The sequence below is a fragment of the Patagioenas fasciata genome, chromosome 2, assembly GCF_037038585.1.
Source record: "Patagioenas fasciata isolate bPatFas1 chromosome 2, bPatFas1.hap1, whole genome shotgun sequence".
Taxonomy (NCBI): Eukaryota; Metazoa; Chordata; class Aves; order Columbiformes; family Columbidae; genus Patagioenas; species Patagioenas fasciata.
Window position 1 is genome coordinate 15,654,482 of NC_092521.1, and position 26,164 is coordinate 15,680,645.

General features: G+C 41.0%; 1 protein-coding gene across 1 annotated transcript; it reads left to right on the forward strand.

Annotated features, from left to right (window-relative positions):
• Nucleotides 1–7,052: 7,052 nt before the first annotated feature.
• TNFRSF11B (TNF receptor superfamily member 11b) lies at nucleotides 7,053–24,221 on the forward strand. Its single transcript, XM_065831664.2, has 5 exons — nucleotides 7,053–7,414; nucleotides 16,609–16,978; nucleotides 20,626–20,820; nucleotides 21,149–21,373; nucleotides 23,089–24,221. The coding sequence occupies exons 1-5, from the start codon at nucleotides 7,301–7,303 to the stop codon at nucleotides 23,475–23,477; spliced, it is 1,293 nt and encodes a 430-aa protein (XP_065687736.1). The 5' UTR covers nucleotides 7,053–7,300; the 3' UTR covers nucleotides 23,478–24,221.
• Nucleotides 24,222–26,164: the final 1,943 nt, after the last annotated feature.

Genomic DNA, 26,164 nt, shown 5'->3' on the forward strand with positions numbered 1-26,164 from the left:
AGAAATCTCTTCAAAATCCCAGGTCCCTGCTGGGTGAAGTGCTGGCATTTGTGCTGTTGCTCTCAGGGTGCCACCCTGCTGTGCATATGGTGATGGAGAATAAATATGCATGAAGCTGACAGTTAGCTTGGCTTCCACCAAAGCTTAATTTAGCTCACTTGTCAGCACAGAATAAGAGAAATTAATAACAATAATTAATAGTTCTTTTAACACAGTGAGTAAAGAGCAGCATGTGATAAAAATGCTAAATCTGGGGAAACTTCAGAGCTGGAAGAAAAGGAGTGTGCAATGGACTCCACATTGCTGAGGAGGTAAGACATACTTTACAGGGCACTGATGGACTAAACAAAAGAAAATGTCTGGTCAGAGGGAACAAAGGAATGCGCTGGAGCATCCAGGGAGGAGGTAGCTCGGTCCACGCCAGCTGGAATGCATCTCCTGAGGAGGCTGAAATTCCTTCCACCTTCTCCCCCCTCCTTTTTATGGTTTTCAACCTTCTCTGCAAAGAAAAGGACAAAAGTTTTATTATGCCTGAAGTTTGGCCACAAGCAAAAGTACCTAAAAGGTGCTTCAGGGTATTCAGAACATGAGTGTGTGCTATTTCTGCAGGGACGTGGCCATCTTTCCAAGTGACTTTTGCCACCATCCACAAATTGCATATTCCTTCTGCGTTACTTCATGAAGGTCCCTCCTTTTTTTCTTGGCTTGCACCACTGCACTTCCTTTGAAGCCAGAAGCTGCAGAGCTGACATTGTACAAGGAATTTCAAATAAATTCTGATAGCTGTTTTGGGAAGGAAACATTGGGTGTTCCACTATTGATTTTGTTACTTTTATTGTGATTCTTTCTGTGTATACCTACAAGTGGGGCTTTTTGTGGGTGGTGCTGCACAAAGTCTGAGGAAGGCAGCATATTTTCTTAAGAAACTTTAAAACATTTTTAAAAGTACAGCAAGAAGACAGAAGAGAAGTGTAATACATTCAATTTGTATAATATGTATACACACGTATATTACATACACTTGAAAAAATCTACCTTTATACTAACCTGTCCCGTCCTTCAGACACTCATCTCTCACAGGCAGTATGCTGCTCCCAGAGAGTGTTGATGGACTAAAAAGCAGAGTCTTCAAACTTGATTCAAGAAGGGTGACCTATGAACAGAGGACAGTATTGAAGACATAGAGATGGTTGTGGGACAATGGGCAAGCTGAGGCTGGTCTCAGTGGCATGGTGAAGGAAACAGAAGCTGAAAGGAAAGAAACAGGAAGATAATTATGGAGGAAAAGGACTGTGTACCTCTCAAAGGCACGGACAAGATGCTTTAACTTAATTCAATGGGAAAAGGAGAGGCTGTTGGAGAAGTTCAAAGGAGCGTAGTACTCATATGCCAGAGGGCGAGGTCAGAAACTTTGTATAAATAAGGGGAAAAGCACTGGCATATGTGTCTGAAATTACCAGATGTCTAATGTTATCTACAAACCTCACAGGACTGACATACAGAGTGCAGCTGGAAGATACTGCTTTTATACCCAGTCTTCTTACTTTGGTTCATTCCCTCAAAAGGCTGCACTCTCTCACAGTGCTGCTTCTGTCCATCCTCAGTAAAGTCCACACTTGAGGTTCTGGTCTCTTATCTCACCTGTGTTTCAGGTTCTTCAGCTGTACTGTAGAGGTTTACTGCCACAAGAAGCAGCCAAGGTGCTGTGCCAAGGAGCAGCTGGCTTCTTCTCATGGATGATAACTGCCTTTAACTACTTTCCTGGTTGGAAGGGGAGAGACCAGCAATCCACAGGTGGTGAAACCATTTGGATGTAAATTATACAGGCTGTCCATCAAGCTGCACAAGCCAATAGCCGCTTCACAGTTGAATGAACCCAGCATGTGAGAGATTTAAATTCAGAGCATGTAGCAAAGAAACCTCAGACGTCCATGCAAAATTCATTGAAGGCCAAGCACGGCATCATTGCTGGCCTGACATCCTTGAGTATGTGGAAAACCAGAAGGAGGGAAAATTGGTGCTATGTTAATACCACCCAAATATACACAATGAAGTCAGACTGAAAGCAATGAAATTACAGCCGCTCCTCATGAGCTAACAGGACCATTTTCCTTAACCAGTGACCTTCAATTACAGAGTAGCAGGCAAATTAGTAGAGACAAAAAAGAAAAACCTGTTAGCCAGAAAATCTTACTGGCTAAAGCTTGTCTTGTGTCAGTTCCAGTTTACGCAGCTTTCGGTAAAGTATGTGCTGTCTCTTTTGGAGTACTGGTGTTAACTGGAAATGTTGATTCTGGGAACAATGAACTCCTTCTAATCAAATGGTTGGGGGTTACAACTGAGTTTTTAGAAGACCTTAAAGCTTTCTGAGTGCTTGAAGAATCCGAATCATTGCAAGAAGCCTCCTGATGGTACAGAGATCAACTTAAGAGATTTGAGGCCAAAAAAGGCCAAGGCAGGAATGACTAAATGAAACACCCATTTCTCAGTTCCCAGCCCTCCAGCATCCCTTATGCTTGAAGTTGGTTGCCTGTAGGTCAGAATGACGGTGAAGCAGGCTGGGATGCAAGTGGGATGCAGGCTGGCGGCCCCCATACATAGGTACAGGGCTTACACTCAGCTACAGCCATCTGAAATTTAGGAGTCTGATCCTACGTGGTTCAGGTTGCCTACACAACCTGAAAATTCACAAATCCAGATGAGTGGTGTAGTATGAATCCACTTTGAAAGAAGACTAGAGAAGATAATGTTACCTGCAAGCTGAGGGTGCCCACATAGGGAACCAGCACTTTTCAGATTTAAAGCTGACTTAATTCCCGAGGTGGGCAAACCTGAACAGCAAAGAATATATGGCCTTCTTCATTATGAAGTTGGAGATGTTCGTATCTAATTGTTTATGACTGGTAACTTTATACATTCTGTGAATCTAATTTTTCAGTTCCTCCGTTGCAGCCTTCAAATCCTATAATCCAAATCAAATTCTGTTTTAATAGGACAAGCTCCATCTTCCCTTCTCTGGATACATGGTTTGACAGGTGAGGTTTTCCTTTTGGTATATTAGCACCTTGCATCTGCCTCAGATTTACAAAATGAGCCAAGGTCCCAATCAAAAAAATCAGGCAAACCCATTTACAAGATAAAACAAGTCACACAGTTAAAACGAAGATAACCACTTAGATACAGGTTTTCTTTTGACAACATTATTAGCTAATAACCTTTCTCTTCCTTCAGTGTATGCTGGCATAAAACCTTTTCCCCAGGGTTTCTGAGGTATATGAGAGAAAAGGGATGGGGATATATCTGCAGAGGGTTTTCACCTACTTCAGCAAAATCCAAAACAGGCCTTACTGCTACCTGCACCATCACACTGTCCACAGATTATCAGGTTTCCTTAAGCCTCCATTTTCAAAGTCTTCCCATGATAGTTAGGATCATCAGCTTTTACAATTTAAACAGAGAGATTAATTTGTAAGGGACTGCTGTAACAGCATGGTAGAATGCCAGATTGTTTCCTTCTTGCAGCTACTAATATGTTTGCTTTCAGAGGCAATCGATCTTTTTGAGATCCCTCTTCCCCTTAGTTTGACAGAAATCTGTTAATGACAAAGCTCTGAGTGTTCTCTAAATGCAACATGTGGTGAACTTTGAGTCCCAAGCCTGAAGCCACAGTCTTCCCACTGTTTGTTGCTTGGGCTCAATAAACATCACACTGATATACTGAGATGACTCAGCTACGCAGCGTCCACCTGGCAGCACCAACTCTCTGGTCTGGACTTGTGAGTTTTTCCAGATAGCAGACAGGCTGAAAGAGCACAGCCATTTATAGACCTGGTGATTATAATGATGCATGGGAGCAAAAATAGATTTATAACAATCATAACATCCAGGACAGCAATACAAATAGTGAGGATAAAAAACAGGGAAAGATAAATACCTGTCTGGAAATATGACTACTGCTGAATCAATAAGCTGATGTCCTACCAAAAGCACATCGTTACAGATTGAAAGCAATGTGGTATCAGTTACTTTCAGTCTGCCCAGTGAAGGTGGCCCTTTTCCATTAGTTTTATCATAGAATCACATACTGTTACAGCTTGCAGCAAACCATTTCTGATAACTAGACAGCTGTTTAGCATCACTTTTAACTAATGATGTTTAAAACAAGTTAGTCATATTCCTGTAACATGCAATGTACTACTTAATGCCTATTATATTCACCACTTCAGGTCTGTTAGTAAAAGAAGAAAACCTGATATATTTATTTTAGTTTCTTTTCCTATTACATGTTGTATACTATGTGATGGATAATGAATAATTAAAGGCACTTAACATTTAAAAAGCATTTCAGGCAGTGTCTCTTCCCTGTTATGGCATGTAGTCACAACGTGGTTCTTCTAAACACTGCTGAGAACAGCTTGGTTGTAGCATGGACAAGCGTTTATTACAGGGTTTACTGCCTTGTCCTATGATTCCATGCTCTGCAAAGCACATCTTAACTAATTCCCAAAGGCAAAGTGGCAACGCTGTAAAGCACTTGTGAAAACATTCAAACTGCAGTTTAAACCTTGTTGCAGCACAGTTCTTCTCTGAAAAGTGACACTGAAACCGGCATTGTGGGATCCTGTATTTATTGTCTATTTGTGATTTCCAAATCAAACACGCTAAGTACAACTATACAGTTCCCTCCTAACATCCACAGCCAGCTCCACAGACTCCAATGAGATTAGAAAGTTGAAACTTTCTTGTTCATGTATCACTGAGGTGATCATCTCCTTAGCATCTGTCCAAACCTGCTGTCCCCTCTGAAACAGATACACCTTGGCCCCCTTCCGTTTAGCTGAATGAGCTCGAGGAGGATGCTTTCTTCTCATTAACCCCTGTCAGTGTTTTCACTGCTTATGGGAGTAAAACGTCTTTTCGGGCAGGTCAGCAGATCTAACTCTGAACACAAATATACACAAAGCAGATGTGTTGAAGAAAGTGCCACTTCTTTACTACAGCCACAGTTTCAGATACAGAATTTCAATGGCTTTTAATTTTTTTTCTGGCCTGTTTCAAATCTTAGAACATTGCAATCTCTAGAAAATTCTGATAGGAACAATATTCTCTATACACATTAACCTGTTGAAACACAGGCTTACGAGCTACATTTTTATTTCTCTAGAGAGCCATCAGTTGTGTATTTATGGCTAGCACCAGCGATGAGAAGACACAGCCCAATCCAAGGCCCACTGAAATCAGTCACACTGTTCAATTAACCATGTGGAGCATGCGATGGGTTTGGTGCTTTTCTTTCTTCTATGTCTGAGTGGGGAGCGATCAGCCTCACCGCCTCCCAGGGACCCCTGTGTTGATGCTGGAGCTTGCTGTTCTCAATCAGCAGAAGAGACACTTTGCCATGTCCATCTGTCGACCTCTGAGGCAATAAAACTAGTTTGGCTTAAATAAATTCTGCTGATGGAGCAGCTACAGCATTCTGGTTGACACTTCAAGGTGGTCACTGTATGAAAAATACCATATAGCTACCATTATATGGTAAAAGATGGACATTTCAAAAACAGTCCCTCCCCCTTCCCTACAATGAAAATGTAGAGGTAGATCTTGTTTATTGGCACTATTGTCCCTTTGTCTGGGAAGTATGTTCATAAATATATCTGAGAATAGATGCTAAAGCACAAAAAGGCTCTGCAAAGATGACAGGAACAGTTAGAGCATCCTTTCAAGGTGCAACAGGAATGAAGTGGTGACTACTGCCCAACAGGTGCCAGCAATGCTCCCTCGGGCAGTAGGGTTTCCGTGCCAGTTTTCACATCACGTTTTACAAAAAATTCACCACTAATTCACGTGTGTCAAATTTTGATCATCCTGACGAGTGTAATCAGCATCTGTTTCAATCTTTGGTTATGCCTGAGGGTTGTTCAAATGGTTACATATGTGTAAGGAGGTATGCGCGAGGCTGTCCTTCTTGAAGACAGTGGTTTCCTGACTTAGTGGAGCTGAATTTTTGTGAAACAATATGCCTCACTCTCTTGCCAATCCTGCACACCCTCGTGACTCAAAGGGGCAAAACTGAATAACCCGGAGCCAATGTGGGCCCCAGATCTCAAATGTTTGAGAGCTGGAATACCCAGAGCTGAGGTTTTGGTCTGGCCTATGAAAAGAGAGTGAAAGCCATCTGTGAAAATTGGAGGCACATCTGGGTTTGTCTTCTATCCCAGGATCCCACAGCCTCCCATAATCACTTTCTGAACATCTGCAGGTTGGGAGAACAAATCCTTTCTCCACACCTTTCCTTGGGAACCCGTGCTCAGCCCTGTGCCTGGTACACACGGATTCCATGGGGCTTCTAGGGAGCCCTCTGAGCAATCCAGAGAGGCAAGACCCACAGGGTTTAATCCTTATGGCTTTAGAAAAATGTCCTTTTCTAACTAAAAGCACCACATGACAAGTGGAGAAAGAAGAATAGGCCCCTGAGTGGGGCCTCTGCTTTGGACAAGAGCTTGCTGAAAACACTAAGCCTCCCAATTTTTCAGACACTGACTGTCACTGACAAATCACAACCACACATGGAAAAGCCCCACATCATTTCCACAGGTCTCTCTCTCCTCCTCACAAAGGCTCTTGGGGCTAGGGCTGGCGGTGGGTGGCCCAGGCAGCTGGACCCCCGCCATGTCACGCAGGCCTGCCCTGGCACAGGCAATGGCCGTTCCTTGCATTCCTGCCCCAGCAGGGACGGGGAAATGGTGGGGATCCTCCTTTCCCTCAGCCTTCCCCTCCCTGGCCTTTGCTTCCCAGCCATCCCTGATCCTGGAAGCCCCTGCGGAGCAGAACCGAGAGGAGCCCTCTTCCTCCCTGGGAAATGGCAACCGCGGGTGTGCTGCCACAAGGCCCAGGGCTCAGCCTCCAGCAGCAGCTTTTGAACGTGTCTCCCAAGAGCCGGGGGGCACCCAGGGACCCGCTGTCGTCACCAGAGTGCGGGTGTCCCCTCCAAGGCAGCTGCTCGGGGGAGAGGTGGTGACAGACAGCCAGACAGCCAGAGCCCAATTAAACCCTCCCCTGGCCAGCCCCTGACACTCCCTCCTGCATTTTCCAGTCTGTGGTTACAACGCTCAAAGGGTTCCATTAAGTCATCAAGTTTTACAGGTTCCTTAAAAAAATATAAATAAATAAATAAAGAGGGGGGAGAGACAGCGAGCAAGAGAGAAAAGTTTGGTCATGGCAGGGAATGAGTGATCAAAGCTGAGCCAAAGCTTCCTGTTACACCGGGACTATATATATATCGTCTCTTTAATGTTGGGGGATGTCAGCCGGCTGCCGGGAGCCCGGAGCGGGAGCCGCGCTCTGCCTGATTTCCAGCTCGCTGAGGTTTCTTCCACCGACCACAATGAACAAGTTCCTGTGCTGCACGCTTGTGGTAAGTCCCTTCAGAGAGGTAGATGGGCTTTAAGATGCATTACGGCTTCAGAGATCAGGCTGCAAGGACATACGATTTTTCTTCTCGTTTTTTTTTGTTCTGGTTTGTTTTGGTTTTCTTTAGTTTTGTTTGTTTGTTTGTTTGTTTGTTTTTTGGGGCTTTTTTTTTTGTTTGTTTTCTCTCCGTTTTCTTGGTGAACCCTTTTCCTTTCTTCACGCTGAGCTTTCCTGGTGAGATTTGGAGTGCGATGGACACATCCAGCTCCAGGGAGGCAGCAGGGATTTTCATCCCATTTTTAAGGTAGTGGCATAGTTTGCTTTTCTTTGGAGTTTTTTTCCTGTCCGACTCTCTCCTTTTGTAAGGCTTCATCCTACCGGAATGACACAGAACACTGTATCTAGAAATGAATTTAGAAACTTTAGGCTGGGGTGTTTGGTTTTAATTTTAAAAAGCTCCATCCCTGCCTGTCTCTAATCTCTGCTGCAGTGGCACTGGTCAGTATCTCAGATAAAACTGGGAAAACTGCTGTGAAATCCAGGAAAAAAAAAAAAAGCTCAAGCATGTGGTGCTTGTTTGGCTTAGAAAATTCAGCTTCCTGTGCAAGAAAGTGATGAATTAGTAGCTGTGTCAGTATCTATTACAGAAAAAGTCATGTTATTAAGTCTGGTATAAGCCCCTGCTTTAATGAGTTGCTGTTTACTTGGTGATTTAGCAAGATACTTCCAAATGCAAATTTAGAAATGTTAGCAGTGCAGTAAATCTTTCAAAATGTCATTTAATCCATTTAGCTGTGTGGAATTTTGTATGATGTCAGATTAATTAAAACCTGCATACAGACAGATACTGTGTAACATCTATTTGGAGGATATTCATCTTTTGGATAAGAAAACATTCAAAGAAAACATCAAAAATAATATTCAGAGCAGGCTGTTACGCATGCCTGCACAGAAACTTGCTCCTGGGTTGTTTTGGTGAGGACAGTGGCATTAATGTTGCGGCAGAGCGTTAGAACTGAGATCCATTTATTTTGAAAGCTCTTTATAAATGCGACGAGATTTCCAGGATCCGATGAGTAATGCATGTTTGTTACTCTCTGTACAACTTTCTGAAAGAGCTTTTTGAGTAACAAACCCAAAGTAATTAATGGTGCAAGGGAAGCAAAAAGTTGTCAGGCTCGTGGTCAGCAAACAAACACAGGACAACTTTTTCACCTCATGTATGATGTTGTGCCTTCTTTGTCTATATGAAAACATGGAAAATTAATCTGGGAATTTCAGCATTAGCATGTTACCAGCTTGGCTTCTTATCTGTGACAGTCATAAAATAATCACATCAGTATTTTGATTTTGATTAAATGTGATGTCCCATAAAGTAATAGCTTTTGGTGGAGTTCAGCATAATCCTCTAGCAGATGAGTCTCAGAGCTGAAATTCATCGTGACAGGAGTACATACCAGAAAGCTTCATCATTCAACTGTTTTTTTTAATTATTATTTAAAAGCAATTTGTTTAGAGTTATTGTGGAGTTTAAGTACTGCCAGATGAGCTAGAGCTCAGAAAAGTACTTTCAGTACCTGTTTTATAAGAACACTTGTAAGAGGCCCAGTAGCAGATCAATGTTCTGTGTTTGGCTCGATACCTTAAACTTAATCTGGAGATACCATATCTAAAAAAGATTTTTTGGACATGATGTACTTTCAACCTTGGACTCTTTGGTGGGGTTTCAGAAAGGGGACCTGCTGTGGTGGTGGATACATGTACGTGTTGTTCGCTGGAACACTCAAACTGCTTACAAACATTATGAAATCAGGTTGAATTAAAAGAAATTCCCCAGAGCTGGATCTCGTTACTTGTCACGTAACTGTCTTGACCCTTAAACTTGACCCCTCTGTATTTTTGGCTCTCTGGGCACACGTGACGTGCTTTTTCTGGCCTGCCTGTTGTGTTTGGTGTGTGTAGGCAGCAGTGGCTTTGCAGCCCGCGAGGGTAGGAGTTATCTTTCTGTCTGACTTTCTTTCTGTCTGTCTGCATGTGTGTTGGTTAAAAATAAAACACCAAGGTTACCAGAAGAATTTTTAAAAGATTGTCGCAATTTAAATAACACCCACTGTTCAAATCTCACAGAAACTTTCATTTTCTTCCTTCTGTATTTAACTTTTATGCTAGTAGATTTACTACTCTGATGGTCTTCCTGGACAAAAACACCTGTTTGCTCATAATACTGGACATGCTGTTTCTCTAGGTAGATGGTCAGTTGTTGGTAATTCTGTTCAGTGCAAAGGCAGACTGTAGTCACGGTGCTAACATCCCAAGCTTGGGTTATCTCTAAACCTTGCTGGCACTATGGTGAATAATGCTCCGAAGCATGAGCTATGGACAAGACACATCTTCTGGTGAGTAGCTGGTTAGGCTTTTCTGCTTTCTTCCTCCACAAGCTTCCAGACCAATATGACTCATATAAATGAGGACTTTCAATTTAGCACTTTGATAAGATGCAAAACTGCTCTTCAGTTGAATGTAATTTTCCTACCACTGAAAATGAAACAATATTTTAGACCTCTAAATTGCTTTGTGAATCCTGAACTGCTTTGTGAGTGGCAACTAATTGTACCTCACAAAGTCTCTAAAAGCTTTGAATTTTCGACATACTGCTTTACTGTCAGAGAAATGGAGATGGCAGTTGATGTCCTCAGTTATGAATACGGGTGGCTTGGGCTACTCATTAGTTATATTCATTACATAAAAGAGCAATCTCCACTCTTACGTACAAAATTAGGTCCTGTTATGCCCCAAGTGGGTGGATTGCACTGAAGCCATTGGCAGAATGGTGGAACAGCTTTATAAACTAACCTCAAACCAGCAAAAATGGCTCTGTTTTAGCTTCTGTCATGTGCCTGATGCTCAGCTGGGATCTGCCAAAATGTCCTTCATCTAGGCTGTGCCCATGGGGTGAGGCATGTTGCATGGCTGTCAGCCCAAAGAGCTTAGATTTGGGGATTGCATGGGGCCCCCAGAACAACAAGGTGGGGAGAATGAGATCTGAGTATCTCTCCACGTGACAAATATTTAGCACCGGTTGTTTGCAATAGGCAGCCACGGATCTGACCCAGCATGAAACTGTCATGTACTGGATCTAGAGATACTGTTTTGATCTGATAAGCTACTGATTAGGAGGACCCCTTTAACATCATCCAGTGCTATATTTTGCCACTGAGGTTTCTCTGAGGTCTGTGCATTATTTCAGTGAGGCATTCTGCCTAAGGCCTCCTGCCTTAGCTTTGTCCAAATACTTGGTGTAGAAAGCAAAAGTAGGAGAGTTATGAGGTTTTACTTTGAACCCAATGCAAACACTAGGAGCAATCTGACAGATGCTTTGAACGATTATTTATCACACAGGAAAATATGCTTCAGAATCGTTGTGGAATGTGAAACAGAAACAGATTTATCTTTCTCAGCGAATTAAACATTCTCCTTTGGTCTACAACCCAAAACCACAAAGCCAAACTATATAATAATATTTTCATATGCTGAAAAGCCACTTTCTTTTCTCTCACAAAGCAGTGATTTCAGGGGATGATGCTTGAAGGATTTTTCCTTTATGTGCTTTGTCTTCCAGTTTATTTTAATTCAACAAGAAAAAGCAAGTGGCTCTTTGCCTTACATTTAAAGATGAAAGGAAAGGGCGTGTAGTTTTTTCATGCCCAGGATCTGAAAAGAAATTTTACAATCACATTATTTCTCTTTGAAAAGCATCTTCTAAGGGCTCAAATAAATGGACTGCATGGGAGTTTTATGTTAGCATTGACATTTTGTGTATGCTGACATAAAGATGGTATAGAAAAATATAGCTTTAGGCCTAATGTGTTGAGTGACACAATCAAAGAATTGCTTTTTAATCCTGGGTAACTCATTTTGAATGAGTTCTCAGTATTTGCATTGACTTACACTAGACTTATATTTCAGTACTTACGGTTCATCCCAAGTCCTTCCACGGAGATGGTCATCCTGAGGGGTACGCAGGATTTGGCCCAGGGAGATAGACAAGGACTGAGCTTTTCAGCCCTTTCAGCCCATGACACTGGAGGCGAATTTCACCCAATGGGTTGATAGATGTAGTTAATGATACTAACTTTTGTTATGTTTTGGTTTAGTAATTATTTTGTTACTGATAGCATTTCATATTCATAAACAAATAAAAAGCCACCACTCTAAAACAATTGGGATTTTTTTTTTTAAATTAAGCCTTGTATTCCAGTACCTCTAAGAGAACCCTTTGCAACTGAGCCAGAGTAACAGTGAATTTGTTGAGATGAACAAGATAACTGAGTATCATTGTCTTACATTGGTGTTGAGATATCAAGGATTCCTTGGTGTTTAAAACTGAAAGGACCTGCCCGGATCATTTCAGTCTGTTCCTCAGCTCTTCCAGGAAACCAAAGGGTGTATTTGCTTTCAGAAATGCATTGCGAGCTATGTTTAAACTACTTGGGTTTCTGCACCTGCTTCTCAGTACAAGGCTGTTCCCAAACTTCCTCTGAAGAGAGAATCCCCTTTTCATTTGCTGGCATTATCCTTTAACAGAGAAAGTTCTTCTCCCTCTGTGTGTTCACTATCTATTTTTGCTTAACCTCTAGGTACTGTTTTGAATTGCCAGGGTATTGAACAACTTCAAGATGAGGCTCTCTGTATCTTTCTGACCTTTCTCGGTACCTCTTCCAGGTTGAAATAACCTTCCCTAAACAAGGATGAACAGAATTTTATGCGATCTTCTGAATGACAAATCCATAGCTTGGCCAAGTATAGTATTTATAGATTCCAGCTTTGGTTTCTTGAGGGTTAAAGGGTGAACATGTTTGTGGCCTCTACTTCTGATTCCAGTAAACTGAAGCCAGGCTTCTAGTTTCTTCCTCCTTTCAAACTGGAACATGCTGCCTTCTCCAGCAAGTGCAAAACAGCCCAGTGCCAGCAGGATCAGGGAGAAATCCTGCTTTCTGTGAAGCTTTGAGGAAGACGTATGTTCAGAACTAGTAAGTTTTGATTGCAGCATTTTCATGTGCTTAGATAGTGCTTTTTCTTACAGCAGAGATGAAGGTGTTTAGTACATTGCCCACCTTTAAGTATGGGCATACAGGTCAGTAAAGGGTTTTATGTGACTGAGAACTAGCTAACAAGTTGGTCATAGCATGGCTTAGGAGGAGAAATGTCAGCAATCAGACAAAATGCATTGAATTAGCATTTTCATTTGATTCAGGAACAGGCTTTTGAAGTGCCTCTCCTTATCATCCTTATTTACTGTATTTTATTTTGCACATCAGAGCAGACTTGCAGTGCACAAAATGGGTTTGCAAAAGTAAACTGGATTGATGAAAGTAAATGTAGACATAAGCTCCAGAAGTGCACCAGATGCGCCGTAACCACTAACGCATGCTCAGTCCCTGAGAGCAGACTGAAGTTAGTCCAAAATAATCCCCCGAATCATGCATAATGTGGATGTCAGGTGCTCAGCACCATCTGTTTTGCTCTACGAATCTGCAGTAACAGGTGACCCAACTTGCTAATATAAGCACAAATTCAGTGTGTCTTAGGCCAGTAGAAAGGACAGTTTAGTGTGTTCCCCTCTAGCTTATTCTGTGAGCTTCGGGACAAGAGTCTTTTCAGCCTGTTCACATCAAGTTGCTGCAGTAAAACTAGTAAAAATCCTAGTTAATTACGTTCCACCATTCCTCTTGCCTTTTTGCAAAACTCCTGAAAAATAGATTGCTTCTACTTTGGCACTTGATGTAGGTTCAAACATAACTTCTGATTTCCGGGTTGCATATTAATACTCAGAATACTTGTGCTAGGTGTTTTCAGTCTGCATAGAAGGCAATCTTGCTGATTTATTATCTAAGTATTATTAAGGGACCTACAGTAGTCTTATGAAGAAGTGTGGGTTTGTTAATTGGAGTCTAGAAATGTACTTAACAACATATTAATGGCTGTACTGGGTCTAAGAAAAAAATAACCCAGAAAAAAAGCCTTTAAAAGCCCCATATGTTGTCTATGACTGGGGTTTCTAACTGAAGCATAGACGAGATTGAAGAAAAAGGAAGAAAAATAGTGACATTTTTCCAAAACACTCCCCAAGACTCAAGCAATTTGTGCTTAGGGATTTCCTGATCAAAAAGGGATTTATATCTTTAATAGCCTTTTATTAGAATTTTCCTCCACTATTATGTCCAGTTGCGTTTTGAACTTCAAACTCAGCTGTTTACCATGTCCTGTGGCAATGAATCACACATCTCACTGTACTGTTAGGATCATAACAATAATAGTTATGGTCATCTAGCTCTCTGTTGAAGATGATGTATAAAATGTTATCATAAAATACCAGGCTAATGTTTGCATTTACAGCTTTAGTTTGGATGAACAGTCTTTTCTCACAATTGTTTACCAAGTAAAAGAGTTAGATCCTGCACACATATGGCTCAGCTACTGATGGATGGATAATGGCAGCTACATAATGTGTGTTTCTGGGAAGGAAGAGAAGACAGGTGTGATGTGCTTTTGTTTCAAAAACACACAAAAAAAATCAAATGCAAAGACTGATCATCCTTTCAGTGATACTGATTTATTAATCCTATTATTATGGTTATTGGTTATACTCATTTAGATTAATAGTATTGTGGTTGCCATTAATAATTTATAGTTATTGGTACTTTGAAAGGCAAAACTTTGCATGGTCTCAGGCACATATTGTTGAAGTATTGTTTGCTCAATTTTTTAAATCAATTCATCTCAAATTGTGTTGAATTGTTTTCATTTTTTATTGGTTTGCTTCACATAGCTGTAGGTTCTTCAGGAAGCAAGTGCCTCCATTTTTCCTTACAAAACTCCATACAATCACACCCTGGTTGCTGAATTAGAATTATTTTAAATCCTGATCTGCAGCAAACCCTCTCAGTTGCCTCATCTATGATTTTCAATGTAAATTATCAAGCAAGGAAAATAGCAAAATCTTGTTCTTACTCCTGCGTGTTGCAGAGGGGAGTTGAGCAGCCATGAAATGGTCCATCTAACTGTTCACACCTGAAAACATGGCAGAGACATGACCTAGAGGAGCAGCTTCTGCTGCAGTGGCAGCTTGGGGTTTGTTGTGAGCCGTGCATTGCATAGAAGGATAACTGGTGTTTCTACACGAGGACGTGCTGTCCACGTCTCGTTGCCATCCCTAATCATTTTCACAGTGTCAGGTTTTCATCTGTGATGGGTATTATCTTGGTTTTCTGGAGATGTCTGCATGAAATGCGGGTTGCTGCTTGTCTTTGTACTATCTGTGCTGCGTGTTGCAGTCCGTTACGTTCTGCAAAGGGAATGCGTGTGTCCATGCAAGTCTTGAAGTCTAGGATGCTGTATTATCTATTACTGAATAAAAACCATAGAAGAAAACCCGACTGTTCACATCAATAATTAATAAGATCCCAGGACTTCTTCTTACTAGAGTAATAGCTGTAGATTTTCTCGCAGTGGAAGACATTGTGCATTGAGACCACAAGAAAAAGTTGGATCTCCACCAGTAGAAATCAAAGATTGGAGAAATTATAGGGCTCAGTAAAGGGTTACCAGAAGAGGCTATGGGAAATATCCATACTACCTGCATTTCGTTCTTCAGGCTGTCTAAGTACACTTCTATAAAAAGTGGATTCACAGACAGGCAGTTGGAGAGTGCAATAAAAATATATTCTTAAGCAGCAAGAGTTCCTAATTTAAGTACCTAATATTATTTAATGCAAATGCTGTGACTTGTGTTAATGCAGGTGAACGATTACATTGTCCTTTACAACCTTAATAAGACTATCACTTAAGAAGTGCTGTGCTGTGGCAAAAGTGGGGCCCTTAGGTGAAGCCTCTTTAGGAAATACAGGGTTTGATTGAATAAAAAGAGTTAATTCCACTTACACTTTGGGGACATCTGCATTGGAAAAGAAGAAAATGCGTTCTTGCAATTGAATTGACAGCTCCGTATTAGCTGACTGGGATTAGAATAGCAACAAAGACAAGTCAGCTGGATTTATATTTTGAATGGATATGTAGAAAAAAAAAATCTTCGTTCAGAGACAGTTTCATACAATGTACAAGTTCTAGAAGAGGATTCACACGCTGGTGGCGGAGTGCTGGGATAGAACCGGGTTCTCTGTGTGGAGAGTGAGCTGCCGGCAGACCCCATGGTGCTCAGGGTGGTTTGTAGGGAATAAACCTGAGAGTTATTTTTTTGGTAGGCTCATGGAATCACAGAACCAAATTTTCAGTTAGAAGACCAAAATGATGTGTTGCGGAGGTTGTCTTTACGGAAGGGCGGGTCATCTCGCTTTGCTAGATCCCAAATTGCACCAACAAAGCCGAATGCTGCAGGAGTGCAGCGGTCATGACGTGTGCCGGGACTGAACCGGCTCCTCGCGGCAGCCGTGAGCTGATGGTTTTAGGTGGGAAGTGAAAGCATTAACCTGGGCTCTTCCAGCTCATGTGTTGAAGTCCTTGACGTACCCTTCATGAACTGCAGCATTCTTTGCCTCTGTCTGAAGCTGCATCTTCATACTTGATGTAGCTGCCATATTTTATCCCCAGAGCAGCTGCTCTTCAGTGCAAGATTAAATGCTAAGCACTGAAAAGTAACCTATATTGTTCTATCCATTTGTTGCTGATAAAAAGAAATAATGTAAGACATCACCTTGAAAGGTATCTGTGGCAAAGGTGCAGTATGCTGATCAGGTTTGTGTGCTCAGATATCATTTTCTTTGCACCTGGAGTACTGGATGCTAAAAACACAGGAGTGCATGATCCCCACCTCACTGTGCATCGAGCCTGTTGCCAATGAAATTAATAGACCAGGTTGTCTGGTGCCAGGCAGTAGAAGGTCATTGCCCAGTGATATCAAAAAGAGTATAAATGGGATGAGAATAGGATCTACATCTCTGGAAGAACAAGGAAGTACTTCCATCAGGAAGATCTGCTGGATAAGATCCTAAAATTTTCCCATTCTAAGACAGACGTGGGAGAGTCCAGAAGTTGGCTAATATTTTATAAATTTCTAATGCAAATATTTTTTTGGAGATAGCAACATGAATAGACTCATAAACTAATGAAAATTTATGTTCCCTTGTGACCACGGTGCTCCCCAGAACTAAAGCGAGTGATGTTTTATTTTCCTATTGCTAGCTCTTGGACATTTCTGTTAAGTGGAGCATCCAGGATGACTCTCCCCCCAAGTATCCCCATTACGACCCAGGGACATCTCGTCAGCTCCTGTGTGACCAGTGCCCTCCTGGGAGCTACGTACAGCAGCACTGCACGGCCAGCAGCCCCACGCGCTGTGCCCCGTGCCCGGACCAGTACTACGCCGAGGAGTGGAACAGCAACGAGGAGTGCCAGTACTGCAGCTCCGTCTGCAAAGAGCTGCAGTACGTCAAGCAGGAGTGCACCAGCACGCAGAACCGCGTCTGCGAGTGCGTCCAGGGCAGATACCTGGAGCTCGAGTTTTGTTTGAAGCACACGGAGTGTCCTCCCGGATTCGGCGTTGCACAGCCAGGTACGTGGCGCTTTTCCATACGCACAGACTTAATTAGAGCTCTGCGGCACGTCAACGACTCGTGGCAGTTACAAGATTAGGAAAGAGGCTCGTCCAGATGAAATTACAGGACAGTAAATTGTAAAGGCAATTGAACCTGTTTTAGTCTGCATCATTTGGACTGTAGCCAAGGGAACATTTCTCAGTGGAATACTCTGCTCCTACAGTAATATATAACTTAATGGCAGTAGCAAATGTAGCAAATTGCACTCTAATGAGAAACATGATGGATTGCCTCTTTTAAAGGAACATTATCTGGAATGTAGTATTTGTGTGTGTGATAAATAATCATGTTTTTCATTTTGAAATCTTCTGTTTCAAGCAACCGTATATCTTGACAAACACCAGGAGCACTACATGTTTGACACCAAGTGTATAATTATAACAATATTAATATAGCTCTAGCATCACAGCAATATGTGGTAATAATTAATTATCAGCATCCTAAGTGGAACTCTTAGGGAACCTGTTACTATTATCAAACAAGCAAACATTTCTTTGTCAAGCAGGCTGGCATTGTGCTGGAAGTCTGGTGGGGATACAGAGCAAAGCTGAATTTTTCAGTGGAGTGTATTCTTCATTTAAGACAACATAAATTGTTAAAACAATAATAAGTTCTCCTCTCAAAACAAAATACAGAATTTATCATTTGGCAAATGTCATGGCCCAGTTCAGCTCCAGTATTTAATACAGTCTGAAAGAATTGTAAACTGTCACTGCACCAGAGGTTGGAAACTGCCTGGGGAAGTGCGCTGAGGAAGAGAATACAGAAAATCAAAGCGTTTTGGACACAGACTACAGAATTAATTCCCTAGGAGTTACGTATATGCAGTGAGAATCACTGGGGCTGGCCTGTGCACTTTAGAGCTGTGGTGAGTGACAGGTTTGGAGTTCTGTCTCATGTTCACAGAGTCACAGAATGGTTGAGGTTGGAAGGGACCTCTGGAGACCATGTAGTCCAACACACCTGATAAAGCAGGCTCACCCAGGGCAGGTGTTCACCTAGCAGTGCTGTGAACATCTCGTTGGAGAACAACTTTGACATAAGGAGAAGTGTCCCTGCTGTAGCTGCTCGCAAGTCCCTGAGTAACTGGTTAACTAAGCATTATCCTGGTGCTCTTGCCACCGTTAAACATTTCCACTGGCAGCTACCACATTTCCGTAGTGTAAACCTTCATTAACCTAAATCCTTATGCCCAGGGGCTTGGGTTAATGAGGTTGCACTGTACTTCAGCAGTAAGTCAAATGGGTACAGAAACAAAGTTCTCAGAAAGACCATTTGGAAGACAAACAAAAAAGTATAAATTGTCTGAGTAACCAGCCCACTCCATCTCTGCAAGCAGAGTAAAACTGTGGCAGATAAATTTGAATCCCTCAGTTTCAAATGAAACAAACTTTGGAAGAAGATAAACTGCCAAATCATGTGATTTATTGGAGAGCTGGTTTCCAAAAGACCATCAGGATGAACCAGCTAAACCGAAGCAGACCTCAAAAAAGGAATGAAAACATTGTAAAGATAATTGCGTCCCCCTGTGTCAATAGTCATTTTTGACATGAGGCATCGACCAAGAATTTAATAAGCATGGCCCACACTGTGTTCCTGGTTTCTGCCATATGATAGGCTTGAACATTTTAATGACGTAAATTCAGGTGAAATAGGACCTCAGTGTAGAAAAATATGCTTCTACTGCCACACAGAGAGATGGTGTGGTCCAGTGTCTCATTTGAAGTTTAAAACATGCTGGTTGCTCACGATTACATTGGGCAGATCACTTCAGTTTTCCCCTTCTGTGAGTGCAGAGTAAGGTTTTGTTCCTTTCTGCTGCGGTTGGCACTGTATGTGGCAGAGCTTTGAGCCGCGATGTGCTGGGGAGGCAGCACCATCTCCCTGTGCCTGGGGAGAATGGAGGATTTGGGGTGAACCAGAGGGAGCAGCAGAAGGGCGGCTGGGCTGCAGAGGCTCGTACTCTGAACAGCAGCAGAGAAGCAGCTGGCAAAGCTGGAAAGTGGCTCAAGCCTGAGAAGGCTGAGACATGACCGGTTTTATTTCCCTCTTGAGCTGTGAAGGTTGTAGAGGAAGCTGTGAGCAGAACGACACACCGTTTGCAGGGACTCTCTTTCCCTTTCCGGAACACAACAGCAGTGTGTCTGTAGCAGGGAAATGCGCTAAAAGTTGAGACTTCTCAGCAAAGCAAATTGCTGCAGGTGCAGGGTTGGCCGGTGTTGATCCAGCCCAGAGCCACGGGCGGGAAAACAGGCGGGCTCTGCGAAAAGCAGAGCATCTGGGGGCTTTAGCAATACACACAGCCCCTGATTATTCAGGTGCACAACAGCTAAAAGTTTCTCCTTTGTTTTCACTTGTTGTCTGATAAAAGAAGTGTTAGGTCGGGTGTATGCAAGTATTATTCTTCATTTCACATCCCATTGAAAACTAGAGGTTCATACTCCTTTTCCGTAAGGAAATTTCCAAAATAAATAAAATTACTTAAAAGCTAGCATTAAAATAAGCACCCACATGTAAATACTTCCAAAATACACTAGATGGAGGCATTTTCTTGTTCAAATATAGTTTCCAATTATCTCCAAAGAATTTTAAGCATGTGCTTAAGTTCATGTGCAATAACAGAATATTAGATGCTAGACTTTCGGCACTTGATAAATGTTGGCTGAGTAAAGATAAATTAAGAGTGAACATATAACATTTATTGGTGCTGTTGCTTTCCTGCTACTGGTGGTTAGACTGTTTGCATTGTTCCAGATTTCATGCATTCATTTTCTTCCTTTTTGTCAGTGTGATAGAACTATATATTGTTATTCAATGGTTGTATCATATATTTGGTTCTGAAGTAAAACTATGCCTTATAAAAGTGAAACACCAAGCAAAAAATATATATGGATATGAAATATTTTTCCTATGTTGAATGGTCTACGTTCTGTGCTTTAAATAATGTTTTATTCAAGCCCAGAAAAAAAGTTCAGAAATGTTACTGAAATTCTGTTTTCCTGTATCATTTAATATTTGAGTAGGGAAAGTACTTTTAAGAGGGCTTTTAGTTGATATTTAGTCTGGCTATATTTTTAGCTAGAACTAAAGTAAAGCATTGGAGTAAGGTTCTGGACAGATATTACAATTTAGAGCAGTATCTTGTGCTATTTAATTATTGCACAGAATACAGTTGAAGGATGAAGGTCAGACATCATGTAATGGCTGAATAGACTCAAGTAATTACCAATCGAAATATATTATTTCAGTAAATTACTGATTAATTCAGGAATTACTGATTTTAAAGCTGGTAACAAGTGTATGTAAGGCTACTATTTATTACTCTAGCAGGAACATAATTCTCTTAAAGAATATTTTTTATTTTTAAAATTTAAAGTGTGTTGGTATTTTGGGGGGAGGGTGGGGTTTTTTTTGTTTGTTTGTTTGTTCGTTTTGGTTTGGTTTGGTTTTTGTTTTTCCTAAGTGTGATTCCTTCATATACCAGCAATGTGACAAGCAGAAGAATGACAGTTTTGGGAGGAATATTTCCTTTTTGTGTTCTTGTATATTTTTTTCACAGTTGATATTCTATGTAACTGGATGCATTGTTTCCCTGTTTTCCCAGGTACCCCTGAGAGCGACACTGTATGTAAGAGATGTCCAGAGGGATTTTTCTCAAATGAAACATCGTCCAAAGCAGCCTGTCTAAAGCACACAAACTGTAGTGCACTGGGTTTCAAAACAGCATTGAAAGGAAATGCAATTCGTGACAACGTCTGTCAGGAAAATACAGATACGGCACCTCAGAAATGCGAAATAGGTATGTGTCATATTAAGAAAGAGTGGTCAGAAAAGATACCTTTAATTATAGCTAAAATGAATGTATCAGCACTGATGAGAAAAATATCTGGCTTGTTAGCCATTTGCCTGCCATGGTGATGGCCATAGTAGAGTTGTAATTATTGTAGGTCAGACCAAATGGAACTTATGCTCAGAGAGTAAAAGCATTATAAAGACCACCTTTTAGATTATTTTTAAAGTGTTTTTCTTATCATCCTTGCTGCTTGCTCTTTTTTTTTTTTTATTATTTTTCAGAGACAAGCAGGATAATGAGATCAGAACAACTGACATATTCTTTTTCATTTCAGATGTAACCCTGTGCGAGGAGGCTTTCTTCAGGTTTGCTGTTCCCACATTTCTCGCACCTAACTGGCTGAACATGCTAGCGGACAGTTTGCCTGGCACAAAAGTTAGCACGGAAAATATTGAAAGGATTAAACAAAGGCACGGTTCGCAAGAGCAGACCTTCCAGCTTTTGAAGTTATGGAAGCAGCAAAACAAAGATCAAGATATGGTCAAGAAGATTATTCAAGGTACCTTATTTTGACAGAACATACATTAAAAGCAACCTTCTAAGTGGCATTTTAAAAATTGCTTGGGATCAAATACCTTGAGGTGGTGTGTTATGTTCTGAGGGGGTCTCGACCTGCAGGGCTTGACAGAGATTTACTGATTCAGTAAGCACAGTGAAGTTGAAGGGAAGCAGGAAAAGAGCTCAGCTTCTCCTGATCAGTCCAGGACTGAATTCTTCCCAGACTTGTAGCCCCCTTGGGAGCTTGTGTGGTGTCACAGCCAAGATCCCCTTTGGAGACTACACAACTGTCATGGTTTAAACCAAGCTGGCAACTAAGCCCCACGCAGCCACTCACTTATTCCATCCTGATGGGATGGGAGAGAGAAAGGTGAGAAAGCTCATGTGTTGAGATAAAGACAGTTTAATAGGTAAAGCAAAAGCTGTGCACACAAGTGAAGCAAAACAAAGAATTCATCCACCACTTCCCATGGGCAGGCAGCTGTTCAGCCATCTCCAGGACAGCAGGAATCCATCGTGTGTAATGATTACTTGGGAAGACAAATGCTATCACTCCAAACGTCCTCACTTCCTTCTTCTTCCCCTAAAATACAGGTTGAGCATGAGATCATACGGTATGGAATATCCCTTTGGTAAGGTGGGGTCAGCTGTCCCCCCTCCTGAGTTCTTGTGCACCTCCAACCCCCTCACTGGTGGGGTTGGGTGAGGAGCAGAAAAGGCCTTGACTGTGTGTAAGCAATGCTCAGCAATAGCTCAATCATCCCTGTGTTATTAGCACTGTTTCCAGCACAAATTAAAAACACAGCCCCATAATAGCTACTATGAAGAAAATTAACTCTGTCCCAGACGATTTGTCAAGTTGGGAAAAAGTTTCCCGTTGTTACATCTGAGAAGTGGCTGTTGAGGATGGGGGGAGCTGGATCCCTGCCACGGAGGGTGCAATTTGTTCTCTATAAAATGGAGACTGACAGCTCAGACTAGGACATCTATACACAGAATGGGGATGCATGAGACTGAGGAATACACAGACAGGCTTTCCCTTCTTTTTCCTTTCCGATACCTATTTGTCATGCCATTTCACCACTTTGTTTGTGCTGAATCTGCCAAGACAGGTGTCAAAGGTGACATAGTGCTGCAATGTTAACACCGAGGTTTTTATAAGAGTCAGGCCAAGTCTTTTTATGTAAGCCACCATCAACAACCACCACATCTGAGCGACCTTTTGACCACTCAATAGATTTGAAAAATGCTGCAAAATGTTTTTTTCTCCCTCTCCTTTTTAATATGTATGCTTATGTCAGACTGTGAAATGTCTAGAATACTTCAAAACTTAAAATGACTGCTTTAGCAAAGCTTGCCTAGACATTTCTGAAGAAGGCAACCAAATTTTTCATTCACTGGAACCAAACGTTAGGAGTCCTATCACATACACAGAACATGTTACAAGATAGATGAAACGAGTGTATAGCAATAAATACTTGCTGCTAAGTTTGTTTCTAATTTGGGGCTGTTTGTCTTTGCAAAGTTAATTAAATTCTTAAGTGCTTTTCCTGAGCCTGAAAAAAAAAAAAAAAGAAACCCTGCATTGCTGAATTATTTGAAATGCCGTAAAAAAGAAAAGGAATATTCACCTTGACAATTGGAAGGATTTTTTGCAGACCATGGCAAAATTGTAATTCATTGTACTTACCTCTCTTTCCTTTTCACTCTCCATAGATATTGATCTTTGTGAAAATAATGTCTTAAAACATATTGGCCACCCAAACCTCACCTTCGAACATCTCAACACATTGATGGCAAATTTACCAGGCAAGAAAGTGGGAAAAGAGGACATCGAGCGCACAATGAAACTGTGTCAGCCTACAGAGCAAGTTCTGAAACTTCTCAATCTGTGGAGAATAAAGAACGGTGACCAAGACACCACTAAAGGTTTAATGTATGGACTGAAGCACTTGAAAACGTACCACTTTCCAAAACCAACCATCCAAAGTCTGAAGAAGGTGATTAAGTTTCTTCACAGATTTACAATGTATAGATTATACCAGAAACTCTTTTTAGAAATGGTAAGGAACCAAAGTAAATCAGTGAAAGTAAGATGTGTCTAGTTCAAGATATTTTTCATTCTCCACTGACTATTTTTCCCTAATTACTGCCAGCAGTAATTATACTGGAACATTGTTTCCCTACATTATGTCTTGCTATTTATAGAAATGCCTGACTGGAATAGCTCTAAATCTTTTGCAGTGTTTTTGGAAGTTTTTCTTTAATAAAATCACTTTTGTAAAAGCTATTAACCTGTTGTTAACACTAAGGGCCTGATTCTGCATTTTTGCACATTCAGAGTTGAAAAGCCCCACTATAGTCACTAGATGAGAAAACAATGTCAGACCAGGCTCTACTACAGTATTTGCTATTTATATTTTTTGAGATATAAACATTTCTGTTGTACATATTTATTAAGTTAAATGGAAATTGTATGAGACTGAATTTTAGAAAGAGAAATGAAAACCACACTGTATATTTTCTAGTTACATAAAAATGATCCCATATATTTTTCTGGCAAAAAATTGTAGCATGCTCTAAGAGTTATTAATTTCTTTACATTTTGTATTTAAAAAAAAGTATTATTGCTTAGTTTTGTTTGTATAAGTTGTGGTATCTTTTGGTAGGGATGTTTTAATTTATCCAATGATTTTAATTCAAATATGGTGAAAATATAGCATAAGTGACCTGAATATTTAAATATTCTGTGAGGAAGTGAATGTACCATATTTAAGAAGCTGGATTTTTACATAAAATTTCATAGTCTTATTTTATATAACAATTAAATGTTTCAGTTTACTTTTTGACTGGTGTTTACCTCTTGACTCTGCAGTAGGAACTACTCACAAAGACAGACCATGTGGATTTAGCTGCTTATCTTGGGTTTGGCTCTGTGCTACTCCCTGTCTGGTCTAGGAGTTAATATGTGAGCCAAGTAAACATTGACCAGCACTGGATTTTCGTGCTCACTGTACAGGTGTAAAAGAAGGTAAAAACTCTTAAAGGTTGTAGTTCAGAGGGTGCAGGAAGATGTGATGCAGCCAATTACAGCTCCATAGATGCATTTGGCCCAGCATTGCTCTTGGCCCAGCATCATTCTTGGAGAGCTCACAACCTTTGCCCTGACCACAGCTTGTAATTTAATGGAGGAGAGATGATGCACAGCCCTGGTGGGCTTGGAAAGCCTCACATATTGCCACTGTGTTTAAAGGAAGGGAGCCTTCAGCTACAAAAGGAGGTACCTGCAAAGAGATGGGCCCCAAATATGGGAACAGGAAGTGTGTGTGTTGTTATCAAAAGCTCACATAATTTTAAGGACCAGTTCTCATTCACAGTGCAAGACAAAAGCTTTGGTGGCTGCAGAGAGAGGCTGGACTCTTGGTTTTTTCTTTAAACCATGCAAACAGAGCTTGAGTATTCAACATATTATTTTTCATTGTGTAGAGGAAGGAAAAACCATCAGCATTTAGCCTTGAATGACAAATATTCCTCTATTGCAGATGAGAGTATCTTAAGCAAAGAATGAGAAAGAGATTCCTGGTAGATATGATAGGTGCTCATCAGAAGTGCTCTCCTTACAGAGGGTACAAATAGGACATATTGCTTTAAAACACTTGGGTTTCATTTTCACTGAATTTTCACACCACTTTTTGTATCAAAAGGAATAAACTCCCTTTTATATTTCATGTCCTATATATTAGCATCTCATTTATCAGTGTAGCTGAGAAATGGTGCTGAACACATGCACAAAAATCCTAGTTTATGTTCATTCATTTGAAATCATTTACATACTTCTATAACAGAAACTGTTTTTACATATAATTAAAAGGCTTAAAAGATGATAACAACAGAGTCTCAAATTTGCAAAATAGAGACCAGATGTTTCCATGACTCTGTCAGGTGTGGAGGTTTGGGGTGTTTTAAGTATTAAAATGAGAATAATCATCTCACTGCCAGCAAAGCAAAGAGTAATCCCACACACCTCTTATGAACATTTCCATCCTAATCCTTTCTGCATTAGCTCTATATAATACAACAATTTAGCAATTGGTAGCATAGTTATAGTGTCAAGTAGTAATTTAGTTAAAAAATGTATCATTGAAATCACTTTAACAGAGCAATTGGCTGGGGAAAAGCACAGCTGCTTCTTCAGACTTGATACTGGGTTTAATTTATACATTTATACTTCCATATTCCAGCTTCTTGTAAACAGTACTGTGAATGTTTGTGGTCCTTCATGAATGACAGTACTGAAGAAGGTGCTTAGAGCCACAGAGTATAGTTTATGCTATAGCTACCATATTAATATGCTATACTTCAGTGGAGTATAGCCTTGGCTGGATTTTCTGTGAAACTTTAGCATTAAACTATTACCCGTGCCTTTTAAAATAGGATTACTTTACTGTTCCTTTTTACCCGCCCCCCCTTCCCAAACATAAAGTTACACCTGCTCAATGAATTACACCTTTTAAAGCTGATTCAGCTAACCAGGTGCCCACGCTCAGGTAGACACTTCACAGCCAGTTTATGCCTCATTTATCAATTCAGCTTCGTTCAGCTGTAAGGAATCGAACACTTCACATCCTGAGCAGGCGACACTTAAACCTTATTGCCTTCCCCAAAGAGCCTCCAGCCCAAAATAGCCAAGACAAACAAAAGCAAGACCCAAGATAATGAGGGAGAGGGTGAGGCAAACAGAAAGTGGGAGGGTTGCTTGGAAAAAATGTTGGTTTGGGGGTGGTAGTTTGTT